At 41.3% G+C, this 27,164-nt stretch overlaps 1 protein-coding gene across 9 annotated transcripts in view; it reads left to right on the top strand.

Annotated features, from left to right (window-relative positions):
* Positions 1–27,164, top strand: part of LOC132394341 (glypican-5-like) — an 855,183-nt gene that overhangs the window by 282,693 nt on the left and 545,326 nt on the right. For all 9 annotated transcript variants that reach the window (XM_059970368.1, XM_059970369.1, XM_059970371.1 and 6 more), the window contains one exon: positions 11,307–11,427. In XM_059970368.1, the coding sequence (XP_059826351.1) occupies positions 11,307–11,427 (121 nt within the window). The remainder of the gene's footprint in view (positions 1–11,306; positions 11,428–27,164) is intronic.

Genomic DNA, 27,164 nt, shown 5'->3' with positions numbered 1-27,164 from the left:
CTGCCCATTTTTACTGTTTTGTCTCTATTCCCTCTGAATCTTATATCCAAGTTATCAACCACGGGGATTGATTTTCTTCATCTCTGCCCACTTGGGTAAGCCATGTCAGTGAGTTTCTCCTTCATTTCAGCCTAATTTTAATTTTCATGTCAGATTTGCCCACATCTTTCAGATAGTCTCTGATCTGCTGACTATTTCTGTTGTTTTCTGTTTTGAATACCTAGTGATAGCATTTCCAGTTTTGTTATTCACTTTTCAATCTGTCTCAGGCATCTCTCCCGGGTTCTTTGTCATACACTTGACTGCAGATTTTGGCTCAAAACAGAGCTGATGCTCAATGCTTCAGAAGAAATGCGCCCTTTGACCTCCTTTCTATGATCATATCAGCCGTACAAACACTCTACTGCTCTGTTTGCAGGATTAAAAGTCATGAATGAGATCAGCAGTTGTTGAATTTTCATCCATTTTCATACAATGTTGAAAATTGTAATGTTTCATTTGGGATGACGGTATTTTTAGCAATAAACTGGAAACTCGGTTGTGTATTGAAAGATTTTGTTGAGCTGAATTAAAAAAAAGTCAATCTGCAGGCACAATCTGAGTATCTGCATAGCCCATGATGGGAAAGTTTATCATGACCCACTAAGTGAATGTCGCACCTTTGCCTTGAGGCAACAAGCAGTCTGCTGGAGAAACTGTTACCCCAGATTTCAGTTGTCTCTTGTGTCTCCCTTGCTTGGAGGCTACTGGAAGCATTCCAGTGCCACTAGTCAATGTGTAATGCATGATTAATGTTACTGCTGCATTATTCAGCACACATATGAACTTCAGATATAAAATGAGCCTCAAGTGCTGGAGCAGAACTGTTTGAGTAAGTTGAGAGTTGGTAATTTCTAAAAACATAGAAAACCTGCAGCACAATACAGGCTCTTTGGCCCACAAAACTGTGCCGAACATGTCCTTACCTTAGAAATTACATAGGGTTACCCATAGCCCTCTATTTTTCTAAGTTCCATGTACCTGTGAGGAGTCTTTTAAAAGACCCTATTGTATCCACCTGCACCACTGTTCCTGGCAGCCCGTTCCTTGCACTCACCACTCTCTGCATAAAATACTTACCCCTGACATCTCCTCTGTACCTACTTCCAAGTACCCTAAAACTGTGCCTTCTTGAGCTAGCCTTTTTAGCCCTGGGAAAAAGCCTCTGACTAGCCACATGATCAATGCCTCTCAACATTTTATACACCTCTATCAGGTCACCTCTCATCCTCCTTCACTCCAAGGAGAAAAGGCTGAGTTCACTCAACCCATTCTCATAAGGCATGCTCTCCCCAATCCAGGAAACATCCTTGTAAATCTCCTCTGCAACCTTTCTATGGTTTCCACATCCTTCCTGTAGTGAGGTGAGCAGAACTGAGCACAGTACTCCCAAGTGGGGTCTGACCATATAGCTGCAACATTGCCTCTCAGCTCCTAAACTCAATCCCACAATTGATGAAGGCTAATGCACCTTATGCCTTCTTAACCATAGAGTCATCCTGCACAGCAGCTTTGAGTGTCCTATAGACTCGGACCCCAAGATCCCTCTGATCCTCCGCACTGTAAAGAGACTTACCATTAATACTATATTCTGCCATCATACCTATTTGCATCTTATCAATGTCCCGCTGTAACCTCTGATAGCCCTCCACACTATCCACAACACCCCCAACCTTTGTGTTATCAGCAAATTTACTAACCCATCTCACCACTTCCTCATCCAGGTTTTCAGGTCTTCTGAAATGGTAATAGGGCAGCATGCAGGTCTGTGTAGCTGTTAGCACAACACCAGCAATCACTGATCCTGGGTCACTACCCGTCGCTGTCTGTAAGGATATTGTACATTCTCTCTGTGATCACATGGGTTTCCTCTTGCATTCCAAGATGTACGGTTAAGGTTAGTGAGTTGTGGGCATGTGATGCTGGAATGTGGCAACATTTGTGGGCAGCCCTGTCACTGCATTCGGATATGGCCCAAGTGCAGAGCAAGTTCACAGAAGTGAGTCGTTAGTTCACAGACTTTAATGCAAGCAGAGTTAGAAGGAAAAGAAAACAATAAACGCTAGGCCAAACAGGGCCGTTAACTAAAACTCTCAAACGGAAAATGAAGCAGACACTGCGGCTGAAAGGAATAACTAAATATAAAATGAATAACCCCAGTTTTCAGAGTCCGTTGACTCGACAGTCCAATTTCTCTTGCAAGGCCGAATGCGAACAGGCAGCGAAGCATTGCTGTGTTTTGTTGAGACTTGAACAAACACTACGACAAAAAGACTGGAGTTAAATACCATCACAATGAATAATAATTAGCTGACACATGCAAGTTCATGAGCACAATTGCCGTATCTGCTGTGCTGCTGAATCCATGATTGTGACAAACCCCCAGCATTATCCTTAGATTGTGTAGTTCTTTGATGCAAAGATGATTCAGTTCACTCTTAGTTTCAATGCTTTGATAAGCTAATCTTCGCTCCTGATATATGGGCACACAGTATGGAAGGGGGTGGGTTACTTGGAGGACATACTGATGGGCTTGCTCCTGGGCCTGGCCAAGATGGCTATCCATGGATCCAAGCAGTGGGTAGTTAAGGGCTCTGCCATGTTATATTTGTTCTTAAGCACAAACTTGACATGGGTTTACGTGGGAGCATTTTATTACTAAACTGCTGCTCAACCCTGTGTGCATGCAATCAGGTCACCATCATAGCTTTTGGTTCAGGGTGAACCCACACGTATTGTCCGTAGGGAATTGAAGTTTTTTATGATGCACACATAATGCAACATCTTCTCCCGTGGAAGAAAATCAAACACAATATTATGTCCTCATAAACCTGCAAAGAACAATAATAATTTCCATCAAAGATATCTACGTTCCATAGCCAACCTCTGTTGAATTGTTCAACTTTTCAACTGCCCCTTTTCCGGAGATATGTTCACGTCTGAGTGTCCTTGGAGAGGAGGCATGTGGTCACAATGGGTGCAGTGGAGGATTTCTGGGAACCATGGGCCCCAAGGAATTGACTTTTATAGACAGTAATAATCATATTTTAATTTGAACTTACTCGCTGTCTTGTAAATACTTGGTGTTTGTACTTCCCGTACTTCTGTGTGAATAAACTGCAGTAGTTTTGGAAAAGAAAGCTAATCTTTGTGTATCACTTTCTTATTTACTTATAATATGATAGGATGGATACAACATAAAAGAAAGCCATTGTTGCTAAGCCAGATCACTACCAGAGCAATATACTGGTTGCACCCCTATATCCTTCTCTACAGTTTTGTAAACTTTTCTCACAACACGCAGTATTTATCTAATTTCCTGTTGAATATCACCTGTCTCTGCTATATCAGTGCATTCCATATTCCAGCCACACGCTATATAAACAAGTTCTTCTCAAAGTGCAAGACAAGTTTATGGTTATGTGCACGTGCATTTACTTGAGGCAGTATCACAGTGACAAGTGTAGCATTAGATAAGAAGCATTCACAAAAGAAACACAAGCTGTCCACAACTTCTCCAAGACAGAACAGAATTAAAACCAAAAAAAACCCACTTTCCTACAATGAGTAACCAAAGTTTGTTTCAAGTTCAAGTTTAATTGTCATTCAACCATCCATGAATACCTGTGAATACAGCCAAATGAAAGAGGAGCCAAGATGCAAACACAATTACAACAGTCATGCACAGTACAAGGCACATATAGTACACATAAGATGGCAGTAAACACATAATCTCACAAAAAATATATACAGATAATATAGGACATCTCCTTAAGAGAGATGTCCTGCAGATTGATGGTGCATGGATGATTGTTGGCAAGAACAAACCCTCAGCAGTCTACAGATGAATGCACGCATCCCACTCAATACTTTACTATAGGTGAGGCTAGAAAAATGGTTTATCAATGTCTTGCTTTATAATTTGCATCTCTCTTGATAAACTCCAGAATTATGCTTACCTTATTAACTACTTTCTCAAACTATGATGACACTTCCAATGATACTCCAGATCTCTCTGCATCTGCACCCCTTTCAGAACAATATTGTGTTTGGCTCTCCTCGTTCTTCCTTCCACACTGCATCATCACCTTGCATTTTTCCATTCTCTTCACCCTTCTATACCCTGCTGAAATGTATTGCTATCTTCTTTGTAGCTCACGTTGCTACCACGTTTTGAATTTTTTACAAATTTAGTAAGTGAGGCTTTGGACCAGAAAATCTAGGTCATTAACATTGATCAAAATTGTCAAAGCCTGAACAGTAAATGCTGGAGAGTGTCACTATTCCCTTTCCTTCAGGTCTGAAAAATAACCATGCCTCTGTTTTCTGTTGCTAGCCAATTTTGTATCCATGTTATTATGTCAATCTGTTTCAACTTTGCTGATAAGTCTTATAACCTTTGGATATTGAAAATCCATGTCCAGACATCAACCGCAGTGCCCTCATAAATTCTATCAATATGAAATAAGGCACAGAGATTAGCATTATTGTGGCAGTCAAGTTGCAATCCTTAACATTAAATTTGAAGTGCACTTATTATCATAGAATGTATGAATTATACAACCTTGAGATTTATTTGCTTACAGGTAGCTACAAAGCAAGAAATCCAAAAGAACCCAATAAGAACCTAATTAAAGAAAAAAAAATAGAAGGCCAACATCTGATGTGCAAGAGAAAGGGGAAAAAACATGAATCATGCAAATGCTTGAGGCAAACAACATTCCAAACCAAGCTGAGTCCTCAGATTTGAACCTGGAGTAGACCAAAGCCTTGCCTATCAGTTCATCATATTAGCAGGCACGGGGCAGAGCAGCCTGGGCAGTCTTCATAGCCTCAGTGCCATGGAGAGAGGAGCGACCATCACAGAGAGTGAGCAAAATCGGCTCTTATCCCCAATCCTAATGCCTTGTTTTTCCCGTCTATCTGGGCTGGCATTTAAATTGACTGAAAAATGGAACGCTGAGAATGCCCTGGAGAAAGGAGTGAGCATTGTATGGAGCGAACGAAACCAGCTTTCGCTTGCGATTCGCATGAGGACCTAACCTGGTCCCAACATATCGATGCAGTTATAAAATTAGGAGCTTGAAGAGATTTGGTATGTCAACAAATAAACTCAACAACTCCTATAGATGTGCCATGGAGAGCATTCTGACAGGCTGCATCACCATCTGGTATTGGGGTGGGGCGGGGGGGATACTGCACAGGACCGAAAGAAACTGCAGAAGGTTGTAAATCTAGTCAGCTGCATCTTGGGTTCTATCCTACAAAGTACCCAGGACACCGTCAGGCAGCAGTGTCTCAGAAAGGCAGCATCCATTATTAAGGACCTCCAGCTCCCAGGGCATGTCCTTTTCTCACTGTTACCATCAGGCAGGAGGTACAGAAGCCTGAAGGCAAACACTCAGCGATTCAGGAACAGCTTCTTCCCCTCTGTCATCCGATTCCTAAATGGACATTGAATCCTTGAACACTACCTCACTTTTTAAATATATATTCTGTTTTTGCACGATATTTATTCAAATATGTATACTGTAATTGATTTATTTATTATTATTATTTTATTTTCTCCTTTGTATTATGTATTGCATTGAACTGTTGCTGCTATATATCAAATTTCATGACAGATGCCGGTGATAATAAACCTGATTTTGATCTAAACAGCAGGTATTACCTTGCTCAAGGACCTGGGTACTGCGAAGGGATTGGGGCCTAGACCATGTCACTCATCGACTAGCTCCACGTCCAGATTTTGACACCAGCTTGAAACCGCTCTCAAGCTCTTCAAATCAGCTCGGTGCCCAGAGTGATCCAAACTCATACCTGGGCCATTTGAATGGGCATCGGAACTCCTCTGCCCAGACGTCTCTTCTCAGTGCCTAGAGCGAACCACCTCACACCCGGGCTAGTTGTGTGGACATCAGAACTCCACTGCCCCGACTTCTCCTCTCTGAATGGCTGACTTATTCTTTCATCTGCATCCATTCTGCAAATCACCATCTTGGCTCATCCCCCAAACTTCCATCACCATTGCTTGCCCCCTCACAGTTTACCTCAGAAAGGGTGTTCTTATAGCCAAATTTCATGCTCTTTTAACTTCCTGTGAGCTGTCACACACGTTCGGAAGTGCCATCTTAACCGGAAGTTTGTGGCATCTAAAGTTAAGGGTTGCAATTTTGCGTTAAGGTTTGAGCAGCTGGTTGACACAAGAGGGTATATTTCTACCTAAACTGCTGTAAAGTTATCCTGGGCAGCTACTACTGATAGCAGAATTTGCTTCCTATCAGCAAATCAAGGTGTCAAGTAATAACTTCAAATTCCTGTCAGCCAACTTGAAAGCATAAGTATCCCAACTCAAACAAACCATGGGGGCAGATCACATTTTAACATTGGCTTTGCAAATAACACACAGCCTCTGCAAATATTCCTGCAAAAGGTTTAGGATTCCCAATATGTATCACTTCCATTTGGTCCTGAGTGAAACCTGCGGGAGTCCATTGGCCAGCATTATTTTAGTTCTAGTTTTCAAATATAGAAGCTTTGAATGTGTAATTCTTCACACCTCCCATTGTTGTTGTATTGTCTAAATGTAATTGCTTCATAAAGGGAATAATTAAAGGTCATGTGGAAGAAGAGAGGCCCTTCGTTGGTCAGGGTTGACCACAGACATTACATCCCAGCTGTCCATGTGATACACAACCCAGCATAGTACAATATTGAGATCAAGCTGTTGCTCATGTAGCAGGCTCGCTCCCTCCATGCAGGTGATGAATCTAAAAGAACGGCAGAGACTGATACAATTTGGCACTAGCGATGTCGTTGGAGTTGCCAGTCAGCGTAAAACTATCTTAGGAACTCCAGCTCCAGATTTGTCCTCAAGGTTTACTCCCAAAGCCGCCTTCATAACTGTTCACAGCTACAGGGCAGCAGAGGTTTGAGGTCAGTTTTCCCTCTGTTTGATGGGCTGCCAACAATGGCTGACAAGCCCCATCTGCCCAGAACAACTAGACTTAAGGTGCCAGTAACCCACCTTTGCCCCTTTTCCTGTTGTAGAAACGGTTCTGCAGGGCTTATTATCCACACATGAAGAACAGGAGTTGGACTTGGTTGTTAGAGGCTATTTGAGACACACAACATAGGGAGCATTTAATAAGTAATGAGAACTTATCCCCACTAACACCCCCAGCTATAATGATCCTAAGGAACCAGTGGAACAAGAAAGAAAAAGATTTTGACCATTTAATCACATGAGCATATCAGTGACACAGGCTAAATGAGCTAAATGAGGAATAATAGATGTTATTCAGTGGTCTATGAATTCTATGAAGTTTTGTCTGATTGTGAGTGGTGAGGGATCATTTACTGTAATGAATATGAAGAGATACCTAAATAATCCCTAATAATATGCAGTGACTTGTGTCTTTTCTTTATGTTAGATGTATAATTTCACATCAAATGAAAACCAAAGATTCAATTCAGAACTAGAAACTTCAATAACCTTCCTCTTTAAAAAAAAGTGAACTTTGCTTCTGTTCATATTGATAATATATTATTCCATGGTTCAGCAATATAATAACCCAATTACTCTGGTCCTTATCCTTGGACACATTTGAGGAACACAGGAAGACATCTTTGCTTGTGCTGAAAAGACAATTATATTCTTGTTAAGGAGTTTAATTTGTTTTCTAATTATTTTCTGTTCCTTAATCTGAAATATACTTTGGCCCCTTATCACAATATGAAGAAAATTATTTCCTTCTCAGCTTTTTCCTTTCATTAGGCTGATGTGATGAATTATAGTTGTTGCAAAGACCAAGAATTGAGGACAGATGACAAGTCCATTATTCCTTCAAAGAATAGGGATTAATCATTTCAGTCTGAACTAAAATCTATCATAGGTCAGTCTCTTCAGTTGCTTGAATTGCGTTGCTTTGAAGTTGTTGAGCTTACAGCAGAATGGCTTAGCTGAGAAAATGCATGTTCTATTAGCTCACCTTTCTAAGCATTAAAACATAATGTGCTTCTTTGAAAACCAGTATGGTGTCCAGGCCCTGGACACCACCAGAGCACTGTGGTAACCATCATTATGTATCTGGTAGATCTTTACGGCAAAATGTTCACCTTGTCAAGGCAGGTGCCTGATGGCAAGTAGAAAACAATAAAAGTTGTTTCCATATGTTGAATCACTAGGCACAGTGAACACAGAGCACAGAATTATTGACTACAGGCATCCTTTTGTGCAAGATATCATAAATCCAGTGTCATTCACTGCATGTTATCACACAGAGTTAAAGAATTAAACTTACAGTTCCCCTGTTTTGATAATGGGTCTTCAATCTGAAATGTTTCTCTTCCATTGATTTTGCCTGACCTGCTGTGCTTTTCCGGCACCTTCTATTTTTATGTCATTATTGCTTAATGGCTTGCTTCTTCAAAGTTCGGTTGGATAAAAGGCACAGTACTACATTTTCAATCACCTTTCCTTCAAATTGTTCAAAAGTAATCAGTTTAGAATGGTCTGCGGCACCCAATAGACTTGTAAGGGGGCTGTAACAAGAAAGAGGTAGAATGACTCTGAAATCAGTGAATAGAAGATAGACAATAGGTGCAGAAGTAGACCATTTGGCCCTTTGAGCCGCACCACCATTCTGAGATCATGGCTGATCATCTACTATCAATACCAGGTTCCTGCCTTGTCCCCATATCCCTTGATTCCCCTATCCATAAGATACCTATCTAGCTCTTTCTTGAAAGCATCCAGAGAATTGGCCTCCACTGCCTTCCGAGGCAGTGCATTCCAGACCCCCACAACTCTCTGGGAGAAGAAGTTTTTCCTTAACTCTGGCCTAAATGACCTACCCTTTATTCTCAAACCATGCCCTCTGGTACTGGACTCTCCCAGCATCTGGAACATATTTCCTGCCTCTATCTTGTCCAATCCCTTAATAATCTTATATGTTGCAATCAGATCCCCTCTCAATCTCCTCAATTCCAGCGTGTACAAGCCCAGTCTCTCTAACCTCTCTACATAAGACAGTCCGGACATCCCAGGGATTAACCTCGTGAATCTACGCTGCACTTCCTCTATAGCCAGGATGTCCTTCCTTAACCCTGGAGACCAAAACTGTACACAATACTCTAGGGGTGGTCTGACCGGGGCCCTGTACAAATGCAAAATGATTTCCTTGCTCTTGTACTCAATTCCCTTTGTAATAAAGGCCAACATTCCATTAGCCTTCTTCACTGCCTGCTGCACTTGCTCATTCACCTTCAGTGACTGATGACCAAGGACTCCTAGATCTCTTTGTATTTCTCCCTTACCTAACTCTACACCTTTCAGATAATAATCTGCCTTCCTGTTGTTAATCCCAAAGTGGATAACCTCACACTTACTCACATTAAACGTCATCTGCCAAGTATCTGCCCACTCACTCAGCCTATCCAAGTCACCCTGAATTCTCCTAACATCCTCATCACATGTCACACTGCCACCCAGCTTAGTATCATCAGCAAACTTGCTGATGTTATTCTCAATGCCTTCATCTAAATCATTGACGTAAATCGTAAACAGCTGTGGTCCCAATACCGAGCCCTGTGGCATCCCACTAGTCACCACCTGCCATTCCGAGAAACACCCATTCACCGCTACCCTTAGCTTTCTATCTGCCAACCAGTTTTCTATCCATGTCAATGTCTTCCCCCTAATGCCATGAGCTTTGATTTTACCCACCAATCTCCTATGTGGGACCTTATCAAATGCCTTCTGAAAATCGAGGTACACTACATCCACTGGTTCTCCTTTGTCTAACTTCCTGGTTATATCCTCGAAAAATGTTGATGACAGAGCTCAGACCTTGGTTCTCAGATAGAAATTCCAATAGATCTTGTATTGGAAATGGGTTGGATGGTTAATAGAGCGATTTATGGATCAGAAGGTAGGGGGATTTGGTAGCCATTAATCAGTGTAATGCTGGATATGTGAAAGATCAGGGAGTTATAGAAGGAGTTTCTAATCTAAAGGAAAGCCAGACAATCATCCTTACAAAGGGATTGAGACTGGATGAATGAGTTGCTCAAAAGAAGTTCAGGATTGGAAGGAATGTTAGAGATCATCCATCAGAAGAATTTGGGAATGGATTAGAGAATTAAGTGAACAGTTGATCTCTTGTTGGCATTGGACAAGCAAAACTTTAAGTTAGGTTGGATAAAAATTTATATCTGCACCAAAGGATGAAATCAACAGATCATGGAATGAAATTTGACAGGTCATTCGACAGATTGGAGATCTCAGCTAGGGTAAAATCACAATATATAAGCTGGAGCTACCTGAGTTGGGTTCATTATAATAGTCTAAATGAGATGGACCATCTCAGGCAGGGCCACTTTAAGTAAAGCTAAAACAGACCTAACAAGCTCCTGGAATTTCAAAAGTGCTAATGCATGCAAAATTGAAAGTTATAGAATGTCACTGTACTTGTCTGGGTTCTATACTGTATGTGTGAGCATATCAGTAATGTAGGAGTTTAATATAAGTCCAAGGACTTCATTTTGAATACGTAAAATATACTGTATGCATTTCCTAGCAACACACACACACAAAATGCTGAAGGAATTCAGTGGGCCAGGCAGCATCTATGGAAAAAAGTACAGTCAACATTTTGGGCCAAAACCCTTTGGCAGGACTGGAGAAAAAAAGTTGAGGAATAGATTTGAAAGGTGGGGGCGGGGGGGTGATGGGAGAGAAAAAGGTCAGGTGATAGGTGAAACTTGGAGTGGGGAGGATGAAGCAAAGGGCTAGAAAGTTGATTGGTGAAAGAGACAGAAGGCCATGGAAGAAAGTAAAGGGGGGGGGAGGAGCATTAGAAGGAGGTGATAAGTGGTGAAGGAGATAGTATGAAAGAGGGACAAGGGAATGAGTACCGGTGAAGGGGGGGGGGGGAAGACAGAGGCTTTATCCCTTTGCTTTATTCCTCCGCCTCCAAGTTTCACCTATCACCTGCCATTTCTCTCTTCCCTCCCCCCACTCCTCAGCTCTTTTTTCTCCAGTTCTGCCAAGCGATTTCGGCCCGAAACATCAACTTTTTTCATAGATGCTGCCTGGCCTGCTGAGTTCCTCCAGCATTTTGTGTGTGTTGCTCGGATTTCCAGCATCTGCAGATTTTCCCTTGTTGATAAATATATATCTATTTCCAACCCACATTTCCAATTCTGATTAAAGTATGTCTATTAAATAATTACTTTAAAATTCATAATTTTGTTTTTAATTTCAGTTACACACGACAAGTAGTTGGAAATGGGATCAAAGCCCAGTCAGATAACCCGGAGGTGAAAGTTAAAGCAATTGATCCAATGATAAATCAGGTCATTGATAAACTGAAACACATCAATCAGGTAAGACAAGCTGAAGGCACTGAACCAGTCACCTGGAACACATACATAATTGCAGGAGAAAATTAAGGAATGCATGAAATGAAGAGGAAGTATTTTCAAAATCTCATTTTGTGTATAAGTTTATGTCTATACATTTTGTGGAAATCTAGCTTTCAATTACTGCTATTTGATTTGTATTTGCATTTGCACAGCTTGTTGTCTTCTGCACTCAGTTTGGTCTATCATTGATCCTGTTATAGTTACTATTCTATAGATTTGCTGAGCATGCATGCTGGAAAATGAAACTCAGGGTTATATGTGATGACATATATGTACTTCAATAATAAAAATTACATTGAACTTTTAACATTGGGTCCAATTGTTCTTTCAAGCTTATGGGTTCCAAATACCCTCACCTGTTGCTGCTGCTTAATGGGGCTGTTGCAGTGCGAAGGGAGCAGAGTTGTCAAGTCTGTCCAGAAAAGTTTTCGAAGACAATATGTAGATGGTTATACTGGAGAAGGACTACACTTGATCTCCTCCAGGAAATGAGGCTACACAAGTGGTTTATTTGTCAGTAGATGAGCACTTTGAGACCAGTAACTGTAATTCTATTTCTTTCATCATAGTTATGGAAAAAGGTAGCAGTGGAAGTTGAAAACTGGGGGAAGGCTATTGTCATTGGTATTGGGCATAAACTCTCAAAAGTTTGGTTGGGAGGGACTTTTTGCATGCAAAGGGATGTCAAGTCAGTGGGAGGCTTTCAAAAGTGGAACGGGAAAAGGTGAAGTCAGCATGATCCCATTAGAGTGTAGGGTAAGGCTGGCCAGTTTAGGGCACCTTGGTTACAAGGGCTATTAAAGGCCATGTTAAAATAAAAAAGGAGGCTTATGTCATGTACAGGCAGCTGAGATCCAGCAAATCCTTTGAGAAGTATAAGGAACTTAGGAGTAAACCTTAAAAAGAAATGAAGAGGGCTAAAGTGGGCCATGAGATATCCCTGGCAGAGAAGATTTGAGAAGTACATTAAAAGCAAAAGAGTAGCTAGAGAGAGGAGCTTCCCCCACCCCACAAGAGGATCAACGTGGTGATCAATATGTGCAACCAGAGGAAGTAGGTGAGATCTTAAAGGAATACTTTTCATCGCGAGTAAGTTCAGGAGAAGGGGCAGTGATATTCTTGAACAGGCGTACCCAACTTGGGGGCCCAAACACTGCTTGCTTGTATTGACCCATGGTATAAAAAAGGTTGTGACCCCCGTTCTGAATATCAGCACTACAAAGGAGGTGGTTTTGGAGCTTCTGAAGCTCATGTAGATGGATAAACCCCTGGGTGCTGACCAGATGTATCTAGAGACATAATGAGAATCAAGGGAGGAGATTGCTGGAACCGTGGTTAAGATAATTTAATCTTAAATTGCCACAGGTGAGGTACTGGAAAACTGCTGTTCTTCCTAAATAAAGGTATAACATCAGGATAGATCATGTTGTGGATGTATTTAAGACAATTTGTTCAGATAAGCCAGCGAAGTACAGGCTGGTGAGCCTTACATCAGCAGTGGAAAAATTATTAGAAGGGATTCTGAAGGATTTATTAGGGATAGTTAGCATGGCTTTCTGTGTGGAAAATCGTAAAATTTGCCTAAATTTCTTGAAACAGTGATTGATAAATTTGATGAGATCAGGATGGCAGACATTGTTTACATGGATTTTAGCAGTCTTTCACAGGGTCCCATTGGTTAGGCTGGATGGTTCAGAAGGCAGGACACATGGGAGCCAGTGTGAAGTTGTCCATCGACTATAGAATTGTGGTTGGAATCAGAGTGGTAGTGGATGATTCTATTTCAGAGTGGGGCACTTGGCTAGTGACGTTCAGCAGGCTTCAGTGCTGGATTCTCTGTTCTGTGTCATATATTACTGACATGGATGAGAATGTAGTGACAGGACGAGTACATTTACGGATGATTCCACAGTGGATGGTGGAAAAGGCTGGCTGAGGTTCCAGCGAACAAGAAGAAAGACAGATGCAATTTAGCTGGTACAGCTGCAAAGTGATTGATTTGGGGAATTTTAACCAGGGCAAGCCATACATGATGAATGACAGAGTCCTGGGGAATTGTTGTTAAACAGAAAAACCCAAAAGTAAATGTACAAAGTCCCTTGAAATGGAAACTCATATGGACAGGGTGGCAAGGAAGGTATATGGCATGTCTGTCTCCACGGGTTAAGGCATGACATTTAGTTCCTCTCCAATGATTACTAGTTTGCATTAACTTTCACCTCAGAGTTCTGCATCCTTCTGTATTTTTTGTACAATTCAGTAATTCGGGTCCTCTTGAATGAGATTGCCAGAAGTATAATGTATGCTAGGAAGTCCACTTCAACTACGGTGGTATATTCATATGCTATAAAAATTGCAAAGGGAACATGACAGAGCATTAGATAAACACAGTGGTTTAACCATATCATCAAAGATAAATGAGATAGATGAAAGAGGAAGAGATGGACAGAGATTATTAACTTGAAATTGTTGCGTGCAAAGCTGTGTCAGAGTTTGGTTCATGATATTAACCTGGGTTGATGTTGCTAGATGGGAGCAAAACAGGGATGGTTGAGGTAAAGGTCTTAGTAACAGAGATGTCATCGAGTGATACAGCACCTATACAGACCCTGGGGCAAGTAGCACATGCTGGCCACAGCCTCCTCCCTTCTAGTCCCAGTTGATTGTGTTTGACTTCAAGCTCTTACTCTGTAATTGTATCCGCCTCAACCACTTTCTTTGGCAGCTCATTCCAGCCACTACTCGCTGTGTAGGGAAGTTACCTCTTAGGTCCCTTTTACTTCTCTCTCACCTTATCTTCTATCTCTGCCCTCTAGTTTTGGACTCACCATTCCTGGGGAGAAGTCTATGAGCATCCAGCTTATCCAGACCCCTCAAGATATTATAAATTTCCACGAGGTAGGCATTCATTCTCCTAGTCACCAAGGAATAAAGATCCAGTGTGGCCAACCTCTTCCTATGATTCTGGCCCACTAGTCCAGGCACCATCCTTGTTAATCTCTTCTTCACTTCCCTAGCTTGGCAATGTTCCTTCTAAAACAGGTTGATGAAAACTGAATGCAATATTGCAGTGGATGAAAATGCTCTACAATGGGTAGTCAAAAAGGCCCAATGCATCACCAGCACTATCCTACCCACCATTGAAGGCCAGCTACATCATGAAGGATCCCACCCCCCTTGCTCACACACAGTTTGTCCCACTCCCATCTGGAAGGAGGCTATGTAGCATTCACACCAAGACCACCAGTCTCAAAAATAATTACTTTCCCCAAGCAGTAAGACTGATCTACACCTCCACCCACTAACCCACCCCTCCTAACCCCCAACCACCAACCGTCCACACCACTACTTTATCATTTCCTGGCGGTGTCATGTTATGTACAGATACTCCTGTGCCGAGTGTTACTATAGACATACAATCAATCTATGTATATAAACTGACTTTATATTTATATTTATTGTGTTTTTATTATTGTGTTTGGTGTTGTGCTGCATTGCATCCAGAGTAGTAATTATTTCATCCTCCTTTATAATATATATTAAATAATATTATTATTATTAAATAATCTTAATATTAATAATATTATTAATATTAAACAATCTTGAATCTTGGTGCGTTCTCACCAAGTGATTTATGTAATGACAAAATTAAGTCCCTACTCCTAAATTCATTACCCTGACAGATGAAGACCAGCATGCTAAATTCCTTCTTCTTCACCTTGTCTGCCAGCACGGCCACTTTCACTAACTGTGCACTTGTCGTCCCAGCTCCCACTCCTCCACAACACTCTGTGATGCTCTGCCATTCACTGCATAAGTCCTTCCCTGGTTGGACTATCCAAAATGCATTGCCTCATATATTGTCCGAGTTGAAATCAATTTGTCATTCCTCAGCCCATCTCCCTAACACCTGGAAATTCATAGTATCCCATTTCACTGTTAACAATACCCCCTAATTTAGTATCATCAGCAAACTTACTAATTCATATCCAAATCATTTGCATAAATAATGAACAGCAGAGGTCCCAAAGCGGCCTCCTGGGACATTCCACTAATCACAGGCCTCTAGTTGGAGAATCGACCGTCAACCGGAGCATTCTTTTTCCTATCTTGAAGCTAATTCTGAATCCATCTCACTTGCCTCCCCCCCACCAGCCCCACAATGAATTAAATGGACCTAATCTTTAGATCAGCCTGCCACGCAGGGCCTTGACAAAGGCCTTACTAAAGTACATATAAAAATATACCCACTACCCTACCTTCATCTATCCCTTCAGTTACCTCCTTGAAAAACTCTAAAAGATTTATCAGAGTGACCCATGCACAAATCCATCTATTTTTGATCACACTTTGACTACCCAGGTGATCACAGATCTTATCCCTCAGAAATCACCTCCAGTACCTGCCCTCAACTGAAGTCAGACTCACTGGCCTGTAGTTCCCTGGTCTGTCCTAGCTACCTTTCTTAAACTGCAGAACAGCATTCCAGGCTTCTGGAACTTCACCAGTGGCTAATGACGAAGCAAATATCCCAACATGGACTTCCATGATTTCGTCCCTGGTCTCCCATAAGGTCTGGGAGTGCACACAGTCAGTCCCTGGGGATTTCACTACCTCAATGTGCTTCAAGACTGCAGGTACCTCCTTCGTAATGCTATGCATATGCACCCAGACGTGTCTACTTATTACCCTCATTTCACGCAAGGAGAAATAGACATTAACCCGAAGGAGAAACAGCTATTAAATATTATGCCCATCTCTTGCACCTAATGAGGGTTGGCTGTCATGGTCTTTAAGAGGACCTAGACTCTCCTTGACATCCTTTTACTGTTAATATAACTGAAGAACCTCTTGGCAGTATCTTGTATACCAATTCATCTCATACCTTCTTTTTGCCCTCCTGACTTTCTGCTTTAAATCTGCTCTGAAGCTTTTCATATTCATCAAGGGATTCATTTGTGCATCTCCTTTATCCTGATCAGAGCCTTAATATCTCTCTTCAACTCGGGTTCCCTGAATTTGCCAATGTCCTCTCCTTTACAGAAACAAGCTGTCCCTAGACCCTTTACAAGCCTACCACTTGTAAACACTTCCTTTGCCTTCTAGTAGAGTTGCTCAGTTGACCCCAGCTGGACGTTGCCCAATGCCCTCAAATTTGGCCCTGTTCCAGTTCAGGACTAACTTGTGCACTTGTCCTATCTTTATCTATAGCAAACCTAAACCTTTCACAATTGTAATGTATAGAAGTCTTGGGCTTGGGACTGTGATGCTAATTACTCCAGGTTGGGGTGAGCATGCAGATGAGTTGTTTAAATACTTATTTAATTCAAATCCTTTGATCGGGCTCTGCCCTGTCTGGGTAGATCCCTTTTTGTCGTGCTGAAGCAGGCTGTGTGAAAGCTCGTTTTGACTTCAGTTGTCTTGCGTATTGACACAAGAACAGGCACTATGGAAGTTGCATTATAAAATAATGTAAATGTAACTGTAGGGAAATTCTCGAAATAGGTCAGGCAACTGATGCTGCCTAGCCTGCTGAGTTCTTCCAGCATTTTGTGTGTGTTTGCCTTGGATGTCCAGCATCTGCAGATCATCCTGTGAGTGTGGGGAGATCCTCGACCAGTTTTCTTTCCCTGATACCTGCACTTTAAAATCAGTCGATTTGCACTACTGCCTCTGCAGTGTTGCAGTGCAGAGACATAAAAACGACTATCAATTACAAAATGGTGACAATGATTATGATTTATTTGAGCATTAAATATTGGTAAGATTAGATCAATGAACTTTATAAAAGGTCTCATGCTCACTACATTAATCAGAAAGAGAGTAAGCATTTCTCATCTGTAAAGGTCAGAATATTAGTGTTTAACTACTAACAAGTGAGAAGATAAGGAGCAAGGTATTTGTGTGGTGGATAGCGATAGTTCGTGGGCTAGATTTGTCATAAGGTTTGTCTTAGAGACATCAGAAATGTAGAGCTTTGTAAATGTTACATAAAAACAACGTGTACAGGGGAGGCTATATTCATTTCTTAATACTTTGCAATAGATGGGGCATGCAAACATGTAAAGTTATGATTGATGGAAGAAGATAAGAGCAGTGAAGGGGAGATGTGATTGATTGATTCAATATGCGGTTAGACGCGAAGTCTAAAAACTCATGATATCCAAGACTGAGCTTTAGAATCAGAATCAGGTTTAATATCACGGCATACGTTATGAAATTTGCTGTGTTGTGGCATCATTGCATTACAACACATAGAAATGAAGCATATAAATTACAAAAAGAAGTAGTAGTAGGCAGCCGTTGATCCCAGGGGATCATGGGTTTGCGCCTCTGGTGGACTGTGTCCTCTCCAGGGCACAAGCCAGGATGGGAAGATTTGATGAACCAGCTGTTGCCCATGCAACGGGTTCCCCCTCTCCACGTCACTGACGTACAGTAGTCTTAAGGGAAGGGCAAGCAATGATGCAGCTTTGCATCAGGGTCGTCACAGAGGTTGGCAGAGTGAAGTTGTAAACAACATCAAAATGCCTTGGGGCTCTGGATTTCTTCCCTTGGTTTACTCCTGAGGTAATTTCCCTGGGTGGGTATGGCTGTAAGGCAATGGAGGCTTCCTCCCCCTAGGCGGGCTGCTGTCCAAGGCCAACGGACCCCATCCGCCCGAAGCAGTTGGTCTTGAGGCGCCACTGGAATGCCTTTGCCCATTCTCTTGTCCATGGAAACAGTTCCGCCGGGCCTAGTAGCTAAGCCACACCTGAAAGCCAAGAGTTGGACTTGGTTGTCAGAGACTGTTAGAGATGCATGCCATTTAAATTAAACAAGTGGTGGAAAAAGAGAGGGGGAAAATATTGATGTAGTGTTCATGGGTTCAATGTCCATTCAGAAATCTGAGGACAGAAGGGAAGAAGCTGTTCCTGAAACATAGACTGTGTGGCTTCAGATTCCTGTACCTCCTTTCATAGTAGCACTGAGAACAGGGAATGGTTGTTCTTAATGATGGATGCTGCTTTTTTGAGGCATCACCTTTTGAAGGTTCCTGGATGCTGTGAGTCTGGTGCCCATGAACGAGCTGGTTGAATTTGCAACTTCCTGCAGCTTTTTCCAACCCTGTGCAGTGGCTCCTCCATAGCAGACAGTGATGCAACCAGTTAGGGCACTCTCCATGGCACACCTGTAGAAAGTTGTGGGTGCCTTTAGTGTCTTACGCATTTTCTTCAAATTTATAATGCAATATGAAGTCAGACTGATTTACTAGAGCTGTGGATAGGACTTCAAACCAAAGTAAGTAAGTGTGTGTGTGTGTGTGTGTGTGTGTGTGTGTGTGTGTGTGTGTGTGTGTGTGTGTGTGTTCAACAGTTAGGAAAAGTCAGGATAGGATATAGGGAAGGAGAGCGCAGGAATGGTTATGGAAGTCAGTGACATACGTGTGTTTTGATAATAAATTTACTTTGAACTTTGAGTTTCCAGAATAAATAAAAAGACAAAAAGTTTAGAAAGTGATGAGAATTCAACTCCCAGTAACATGAAAGAAAAATTGAAAAGATGATGAGCACAGGATTGAAGGTGTTATATTTGAATGCACACAGTATAAGGAATAAGGCAGATGATCTTGTAGCACAGTTAAAAATTGGCATATATAATGTTACGACCATTTCTGAGTCGTGGCTGAAAGAAGAACACAGATTGAAAGGGTAGGAAGGAGGGCAGAGGGAGAGGGGTTGCTCGGTTGGTAAAAAATGAAATCAGATGCATAGAAGTGACATAGGATGAGATAATGTAGAATCCCTGTAGGTAGAGTTAAGAAATTGCAAGGATAAAAAGATCCTGATAGGAGTTATACAAAGTTTTCTAAACAATAGCCAGGGTTTGGGGTACAAATACTGCGGGAGATATAAAAGACTTATAAAAAGCAATGTGCATTAGACATGAAGGATTTCAATATACAAGGAAATTGGGAAAATGGTGTTGGGTCCTGAGAGAACACATTTGTAAAATGCCTACGAGATGGCTTTTTAGAGCAATTTGTTGATCAGCCCCAAGGCAGTTCTGGATTGGGAGATGTATGATGAACCAGATTTGATCGGGGTGCTTAAGGCAAGCAATCTCTGAGGAGGCACTGATCATAGTATGATAGAATTCACCCTGCAGTTTAAGAGGGAGAAGCTAAAATCAAATGTATTGGTATTACAGTGATGTAAAGGGAATTACAGAAGTATGAGAGAGAAGCTGGGCTAAGATGACTGGAAAATACACTAACAGGGATGATGGCACAATAGCAATGGCTGGAGTTTCTTGGAGTAACTTGAAGGGTGCAGGATTGGTTCATCCCAAAGAAGGAGAAGCTTTCTAAAGGGAGAGGAGGCAACTATGGCTGACGAAGGTAGTCAATGGCAGCATAAAAGCAAAAGAGCGGACATGGAATATAGCAAAAACTAGTGGAGAGCTAGAGGATTGGGAAGCTTGTAAAAACCAATAGAAGGCAACTAAAAAGCAATAAGGTGAAAAAAGGTGAACTATGAAGATAAATTATTAAGTAATATAAAAGAAGATTACAAAAGTTTTTTTCACATATATATACAAAGTGAGTCTAGAGTGAATATTGGACTACTGGAAAATGAAGCTGGAGATGTAATGAAGAACAAAGAAATGATGGATGAACTCAATAAGTATTTTGTGCCAGTCTTCACTGTGGAAGACACCAGCAATATGCAAGAAATTCAAGAGTGTCCAGAGGCAAAAATGAGTGTAGTCGCTATTACTAAGAAGCTGCTTGGGAAGCTGAGAGGTCTGAAGGAATGTAAGTCACATGGCCCAGAAGGACCACACCACAGTGTTTTGAAAGAGGTAGCTGAAGAGATTGTGGTGGCATTCTTAGTGATCTTTCACGAATGACTAGGTTCTGGAATAGTTTTAGAGAACTGGAAAATTGCAAATGTCACTCTACTGCTTAAGAAGGGAAGGAAACAAAATCATGAAATTATAGGCGAGATAGCCTGACTTCAATGGTTGGGAAGATGTTGGAGTCCATTATTAAGGCTGAGGTTTCAGGGTATGTTGCACATAGTAAATAGGCTGAAGATATCATGGTTTCATTAAGGAGAAATGTTGTCTGACAGATTTGTTGGAATACTTCAATGTAAATTTATTGCCCAAGCACCTACAGTATATGTTACCATATACAACCTTGAGATTCACTTCCTGTGGACATTCTGACTAAAGTAAAGAAATACAATAGAATTTATGAAAAACTACACGTAAACAACGACTGACAAATAACCAATGTACAAAAGAAGATAAATTGTACCAATGAAAAAATAACATTGAGAACATGACTTGTACTCACATGAGTTGTAGAATCCTTAAAAGTAAGTCTGTAGGTTGTGCTGCAAATTCAGAGTTGTGGTGAGTCAAGTTATTCCCTCTGGTTCCAGAGCCTGATGGTTGAAGGGTGATAACTGTTCTTGTGGGACCTAAGGCTCCTGTACCAACTGCATGATGCTAGTATTGAGAAGGGAACATGGCCTGGATGTCTGGGATCCTTGTTGATGAATGCTGCTTTCTTATGGCAGTGTGTTCAATGGTGGGGAGGACTTTGACTTTGATGGATAAGGATGTATTGAGGCCCAGGTCTTAGAAGGTATGATTGTGCTGAATGGTGAGCTGCAGTCAATGAAGAGCATCCCAAATATGCATCTTCATTGCCCAGGTGTCTCAGAGCTGAGTGAAGGCCTGTGAAGTGACATCTGCTGTTCACCTGTTGTGACAGTAGGCAAGTTGGAGCATTTCCAGGTCGCTCTTCAGTCAAGAGTTTATATGCTTCATCACCAACCTCTCAAAGCACTTTTTCACAATGGAGGTAACTGCTTCTGGATGATAATCATTGTGGCAGGTTACCACATTCTTCTTGGAATCCAGTATGAGTGAAGCATGCTTTTAACCAGCTGGATTCCTCAGAATACAGAAACAAGAGCTTGAAGATGTCTGTAAACATTCCTACCAGTTGATAGTACAGGTCTTCAGTACTTGGCCAGATATGCCACCTGTTGTTTTGAGAAAATAACAGGCAGGATAGACAAAGGAATACAGTGGATGTTGTTTACTTAGATTTTCAGAAGGCCTTCGTCAAGGTATCACACATGAGGCTGCTAAACAAGCTATGAGCCCATGGTATTACAGGAAAGATACTAGCATGGGCAGATAATTGGCCGGCTCACAGGAGATAAAGAGTGGGAATAAAGGGTGTCTTTTATAGTTGGCTGCAGGTGACTGGTGGTCCCCAACATGGGTGGGTTTTGGGACTGCTTCTTTTCACATTTTCATCCATGTTTTGGATAATGGAATGATGGCTTTGTGGCCTGGTTTGTGGACCGTACGAAGATTGGTGGAGGGGCAGGTCGTGTTGAGGAGGCAAGCAGTCTGCAGAAAGACATGGTCAGATTAGGAGAACAGGCAAAGAAGTGGCAGATGGAATACAGTATAGGGAATTGTATTGTCATGCACTTTGTTAGAAGGAACAAAGGCATAGGCTATTTTCTAATAAAGGAACAAATTTAGATATTGGAGTTGCAAAAGAACTTGGGAGTCCTCATGCAGGATTCCCTAAAGGTTAACTTGCAGGGTGAGTTGGTAGTAAGGAATGAAAATGCAATGTTAGCTTTCATTTTGTAAGAACTAAAACATAAAAGCAAGGATGTAATTCTGACACTTTCTAAGGCGTTAGTCAAACTGCACTTGTATTATTGTAGGCAATTTCTGAACATAGAACACAAAAATCTACAGCACATTACAGGCCTTTTGGCCCACAATGTTGTACTGGGCATGTAACCTACTCTAGAAACTGCCTAGAATTACCCTACTGCATAGCCTCCTGTATTTCTGAGCTCCATGTACCTATTTAAGAATCTCTTAAAAGACCTTGTTGTATCCGCCTCTATTACCGTCGCTGGCGGTGCATTCCATGCAGCCACCTCTCTGGGTGAATTGCTTATACCTAATATCTCCTCTGTACCTACCTCCAAGCACCTTAAAACTATGCCCCCTTGTGTTAGCCATTTCAGCCTCTGGCGATCCACACAATCAATGCCTCTCATCATCTTGTACACCTCAATCAGGTCACCTCTTACCCTCCATCGCTCCAAGGAAAAAAGGCCAAGTTCTTTCAATCTATTCTCAATGCTCTCCAATCCAGGCAGCATACTTGTAAGTCTTCTCTGCACTTACTCTGGGGCCCGTATCTAAAAAGGGATGAGCTGACATTGGAGAGGTTCTGAGGAGTCTCACATGAATCATGCAAAAAACAAAAGAGTTAATGTATGAGGAGCATTTGATCGCTCTGGGCTTGTACACACTGGAGTTTAGAAGAATGAGGGGGAAATCTCATTGATTCCTACAACTATTGAAAGGTCGAGATAGAGTGAACATGGAGAGGATGCTTCTTATAGTGATGGACTCAAAGGCCATAGTGCATGGCCTGAGTACAAAGATGTCTCTTTAGACAGACATGAGGAGGAATTCCTTCAACAGAGGGTGGTAAAGCTGTGGAATTCATTGTTACAGACAGCTATGGTGGCCATATCTTTTGATATACTTAAAGCAGAGTTTGATAGGTTCTTGATTAGTAAGGGCCCCAGAGATTATGAAGGGAAGATAGTGCAGGGAGGGGGTGGGGAGATAATAAATCAGCCATGATTGAATGGCGGAGCTGACTCGATGGGTTGAATAGCTTAATTCTGCTCCAGCAGCCCTCCTTATCTGCGAGTTCCGCACCTGCAAATTGAACCAAACGCGAATCGAGAAAACCTGGAAGTGCCCTTCCAGCACTTGTTGTTCAAGCATCTACAGACTTTTTTTTTCTTGTCATTATTTCCTAAACCAGGAGTTCCCAACCTGGGGTGTGAGATGGAATTTCAGGGGATACGACAATGAGTGGCTTGTGTGCTTGAGTGACAAGTCACGAGTCATCACTCAGCCAGCTGCCAGTGTACCTTGAGAAGTGGTAGTAACGTTTGTCCCAAGCACACTCCAGTCTCCCGCTGCCAGAGTCGAGAGAGATGTAAACTCACTCCAGTCTCCCGCTGCCCGAGTCAGCATTGAGGATTCTCATCAGTGTTACCTGGAAGTTACACCACAGAGTTGAGGAGTCTTACCAATTTACTGTTTACAATTTTTTCTGAATAAATTAGAATCTAATTGCTCAATTTATATTTACATTTTATGCACTGAGTTAAAAGCTTATTTTTTTAAGTTCAATTTGTTCACCCGCAGTGTTGTATGTGGTTCAATTTGTGGTTCAAAAATTAGAAATTAGACTTCTTCATCTTTAAATGTGATATTACTTTTGTAGGGGGTGCGAACATTAATCAAACATTTCCTAGGGGTGTGGGGCATAGAAAAGGTTGGGAACCACTGCCCTAAACATTGAGGTATAACGACTATTTTACACAGCATTTACATTGTATTGGGTATTATAAGTAATCTAGAGATGATTTAAAGTATACGGGAGGATGTGTGTGGGTTATCGTGGATCGGGATCGAAAAAAATCGGAAGTCCTCTAAGTCTGAACAGGTACATCTGGTATTATCTAGCGTCAGTTAGTGAAATGATTGTCTTAGTATATAATATATATTTTACCTTTCTATGCATATAAAACACTTAAGAATGTATGTTTCAGCACCGGGCTCGGGAACGGAAGTTCCCAAGTTTGATCCAGTGACCGACTGCTATCAAGTGCGCTCTTCATCCATGTCGGGTTGATGTGGAGAATCAAAAACTCAAAACCCCAAAACCCAATAATTAAACCACTGCATTGCTTAGTAATAATTGTAGCTTTCATCGGGGCAGGACCTTTCCCAATTTATCCTTTAAAATTGTTCTGATCGTTGACCAACGTAGCCTAACGCTTTTCCAGTGACCAATGGCATTTCACCTCTTTCCGATCGCTTTATTACTTCCACTTAATTTTCAATCGTGATCGTGATTATTTTCATGAACAGAAACACTGCGGATTCAGAGCTGCGCCGCCGGGTCTTAATGTCCACCCCACTGAGACAGGTTAAATAAGGTCTGGGGTTCCACTGGGTCCTAAGGTCCACCACACTGAGACAGATTGAATAAGGGACTGGAGTATCCGCGTTTTTTGCTGTCTGCAAGGGGTCCTGGAACCAATCCCTCGCGGATAAGGTGGGCCGACTGTATTATAGTCTTTCCACTTTTATTTAGAAGCATAATACTCATTATATGGCACAAATACAAGCAAAACACATACTTCAGTCAGAGGGCAGTGCAAATGCATGGACATGTTACAGGTAACTTTGTAAAACTACCTACTCATATGTCTTCCATTTCTAAAGTCTTTAGTTAATTTTGTTCGTGGATTTTCCTCATAAAACGCTAAGTTACTTTCATTTTTAATCAACGTGCTAGGTGGCAATTTTTTACAGGGTTGTAACATGTAATATTATCCTAACTTATTAGGTTTTATTCCCTTTATATATGTACTTGTAGGAGCTTCTAACCTTGCACTGGAAAAATTTTACCAGACATAAGTGTGACTAATAAAATGTGACACAAGAAATGTGATAAACAAAGTGTGGAAGCTACTTTTATTACAGATACTGAATGATTTTGGATGGTTAGTTACATAAAGTAAATATTTTATCTGCTTTGCAACAGAGGGAGTTTAAGTTTGTCACACCAGGACAAGACTGAAATACTAGTCTGCTATAATATGCAAAATTATCATAATTCAGAGACTGAAAATAAAGACTGTGTTGCAGACCTGAAAATGAAACTGAATTATCTTTGCTATCAAATAATCCACTGTCATCCTAATAGCTGAACAATAAAAGAGGCAATCTCTGTTGTGACATGATTTTATATCAGCATCAGCTGATTAATCCCTGATTTTATGATGAAAGTTTAACTTGACTAAATCAGTCAGGAGTCTATTGCCATTGTACTTGTCTGGTTTGATTTCAAATCAATAAAATTCAATTTGTCTTCAACACACTACCAATAAATAAATCTAAGTTATTCTGTTAACAGTTTGCTACATGGATTTTGTTTGTAAATCTACATGTTAATAACACTACATTTTTCTTTTCACATATCTTCCAAATTATGCTAGAGCTGTGAGTGGATCTGAATTTTAATGTGGCTAAAGGAGATGGCCTCAGAAATAGGGGAACTGAATTTTATTTCCCTAACTTCAGCCACAGAGTGGACATTTGCATGCTGGGCATGCAATCTGGAAGACACTAAACTAACAGACCTTGAACTTCAGCTTTATTGTTGTAACTTGTGAGACTGCTTGATTCTCCCATGCCTCCAAAGTGCAGCTCAACCTATTGGATTCGTGGCATTTACCTTGCTTAAAGATAGGTTCTATCTACAATGACAGTTAAAGGAAATAAGAGGAGTGGCCAGTGGATCAATACATATCAGTGCTGCCGTGCATCAGAAAGTCTAGCATCGCAAAATAATGGCGGAAATCAAAAGAAAATGCTGTAAATCTAAACTAAAAACAGAAAATCCTGGAAATACTCAGCAGAGTCAGCCACATCTGTGGGAAAAGAAACATTACTAACATTCAGGTTGAAGACCCTGAATCAGAACTGGGAAGGATTTAAGCTGCAGGGAATATGTACGGCAGAGGTTATATAGCTGTTAGCGGAAGGGGTGGGATGACCATGGTGTTAAGATGTAAATGAGGTTATATGGTGTTTATATATAATTGTATAAGGGCTAAGAGTGTTGTAAAAACAAGCCTGAAGGCTTTGTGTGTCAATGCAGGGAACATTCGTAACAAGGTGGATGAATTGAATGTGCAGATAGTTATTAATGAATATGATATAGTTGGGATCACAGAGACATGGCTCCAGGGTGACCAAGGATGGGAGCTCAGCATCCAGGGATACTCAAGAGGGATAGACAGGAAAGAAAAGGAGGTGGGGTAGCATTGCTGGTTAGAGGAGATTAACGCAATAGAAAGGAAGGACATTAGCCTAGAGGATGTAGAACCGATATGGGTAGAGCTGCATAACACTAAGGGGCAGAAAACGCTGGTGGGAGTTGTGTACAGGCCACCTAACTGTAGTGGTGAGGTTGGGGATGGCATTAAACAGGAAATTAGAAATGCGTGCAATAAAGGAACAGCAGTTATAATGGGTGACTTCAATCTATATATAGATTGGGTGAACCAAATTGGTAAGGGTGCTGAGGAAGAGGATTTCTTGGAATGTATACGGGATGGTTTTCTGAACCAACATGTCGAGGAACCAACTTTAGAGCAGGCCATTCTAGACTGGGTATTGAGCAATGAGGAAGGGTTAGTTAGCAATCTTGTCATGCGAGGTCCCTTGGGTAAGAGATACCATAATATGGTTGAATTCTTCATTGGAGAGTGACATAGTTCATTTAGGAACAAAGGTTCTGAACTTAAAGAAAGGTAACTTTGAAAGTATGAGACGTGAATTAGCTAAGATAGACTGGCAAATGATCCTTAAAGGGTTGACGGTGGATATCCAATGGCAAGCATTTAAAGATCACATGGATGAATTAGAACAATTGTTCATCCCAGTTGGCAAAAGAATAAACCAGGGAAGGTAGTGCACCCATGGCTGACAAGGGAAATTATGGATAGTATCAAGTCCAAAGAAAAAACGTACAAATTAGCCAGGAAAAGCGGCACACCTGAGGA

This window comes from Hypanus sabinus, chromosome 5 (genome assembly GCF_030144855.1).
Source record: "Hypanus sabinus isolate sHypSab1 chromosome 5, sHypSab1.hap1, whole genome shotgun sequence".
Classification (NCBI taxonomy): Eukaryota; Metazoa; Chordata; class Chondrichthyes; order Myliobatiformes; family Dasyatidae; genus Hypanus; species Hypanus sabinus.
This window is presented reverse-complemented; position numbering and strand designations above follow the sequence as displayed.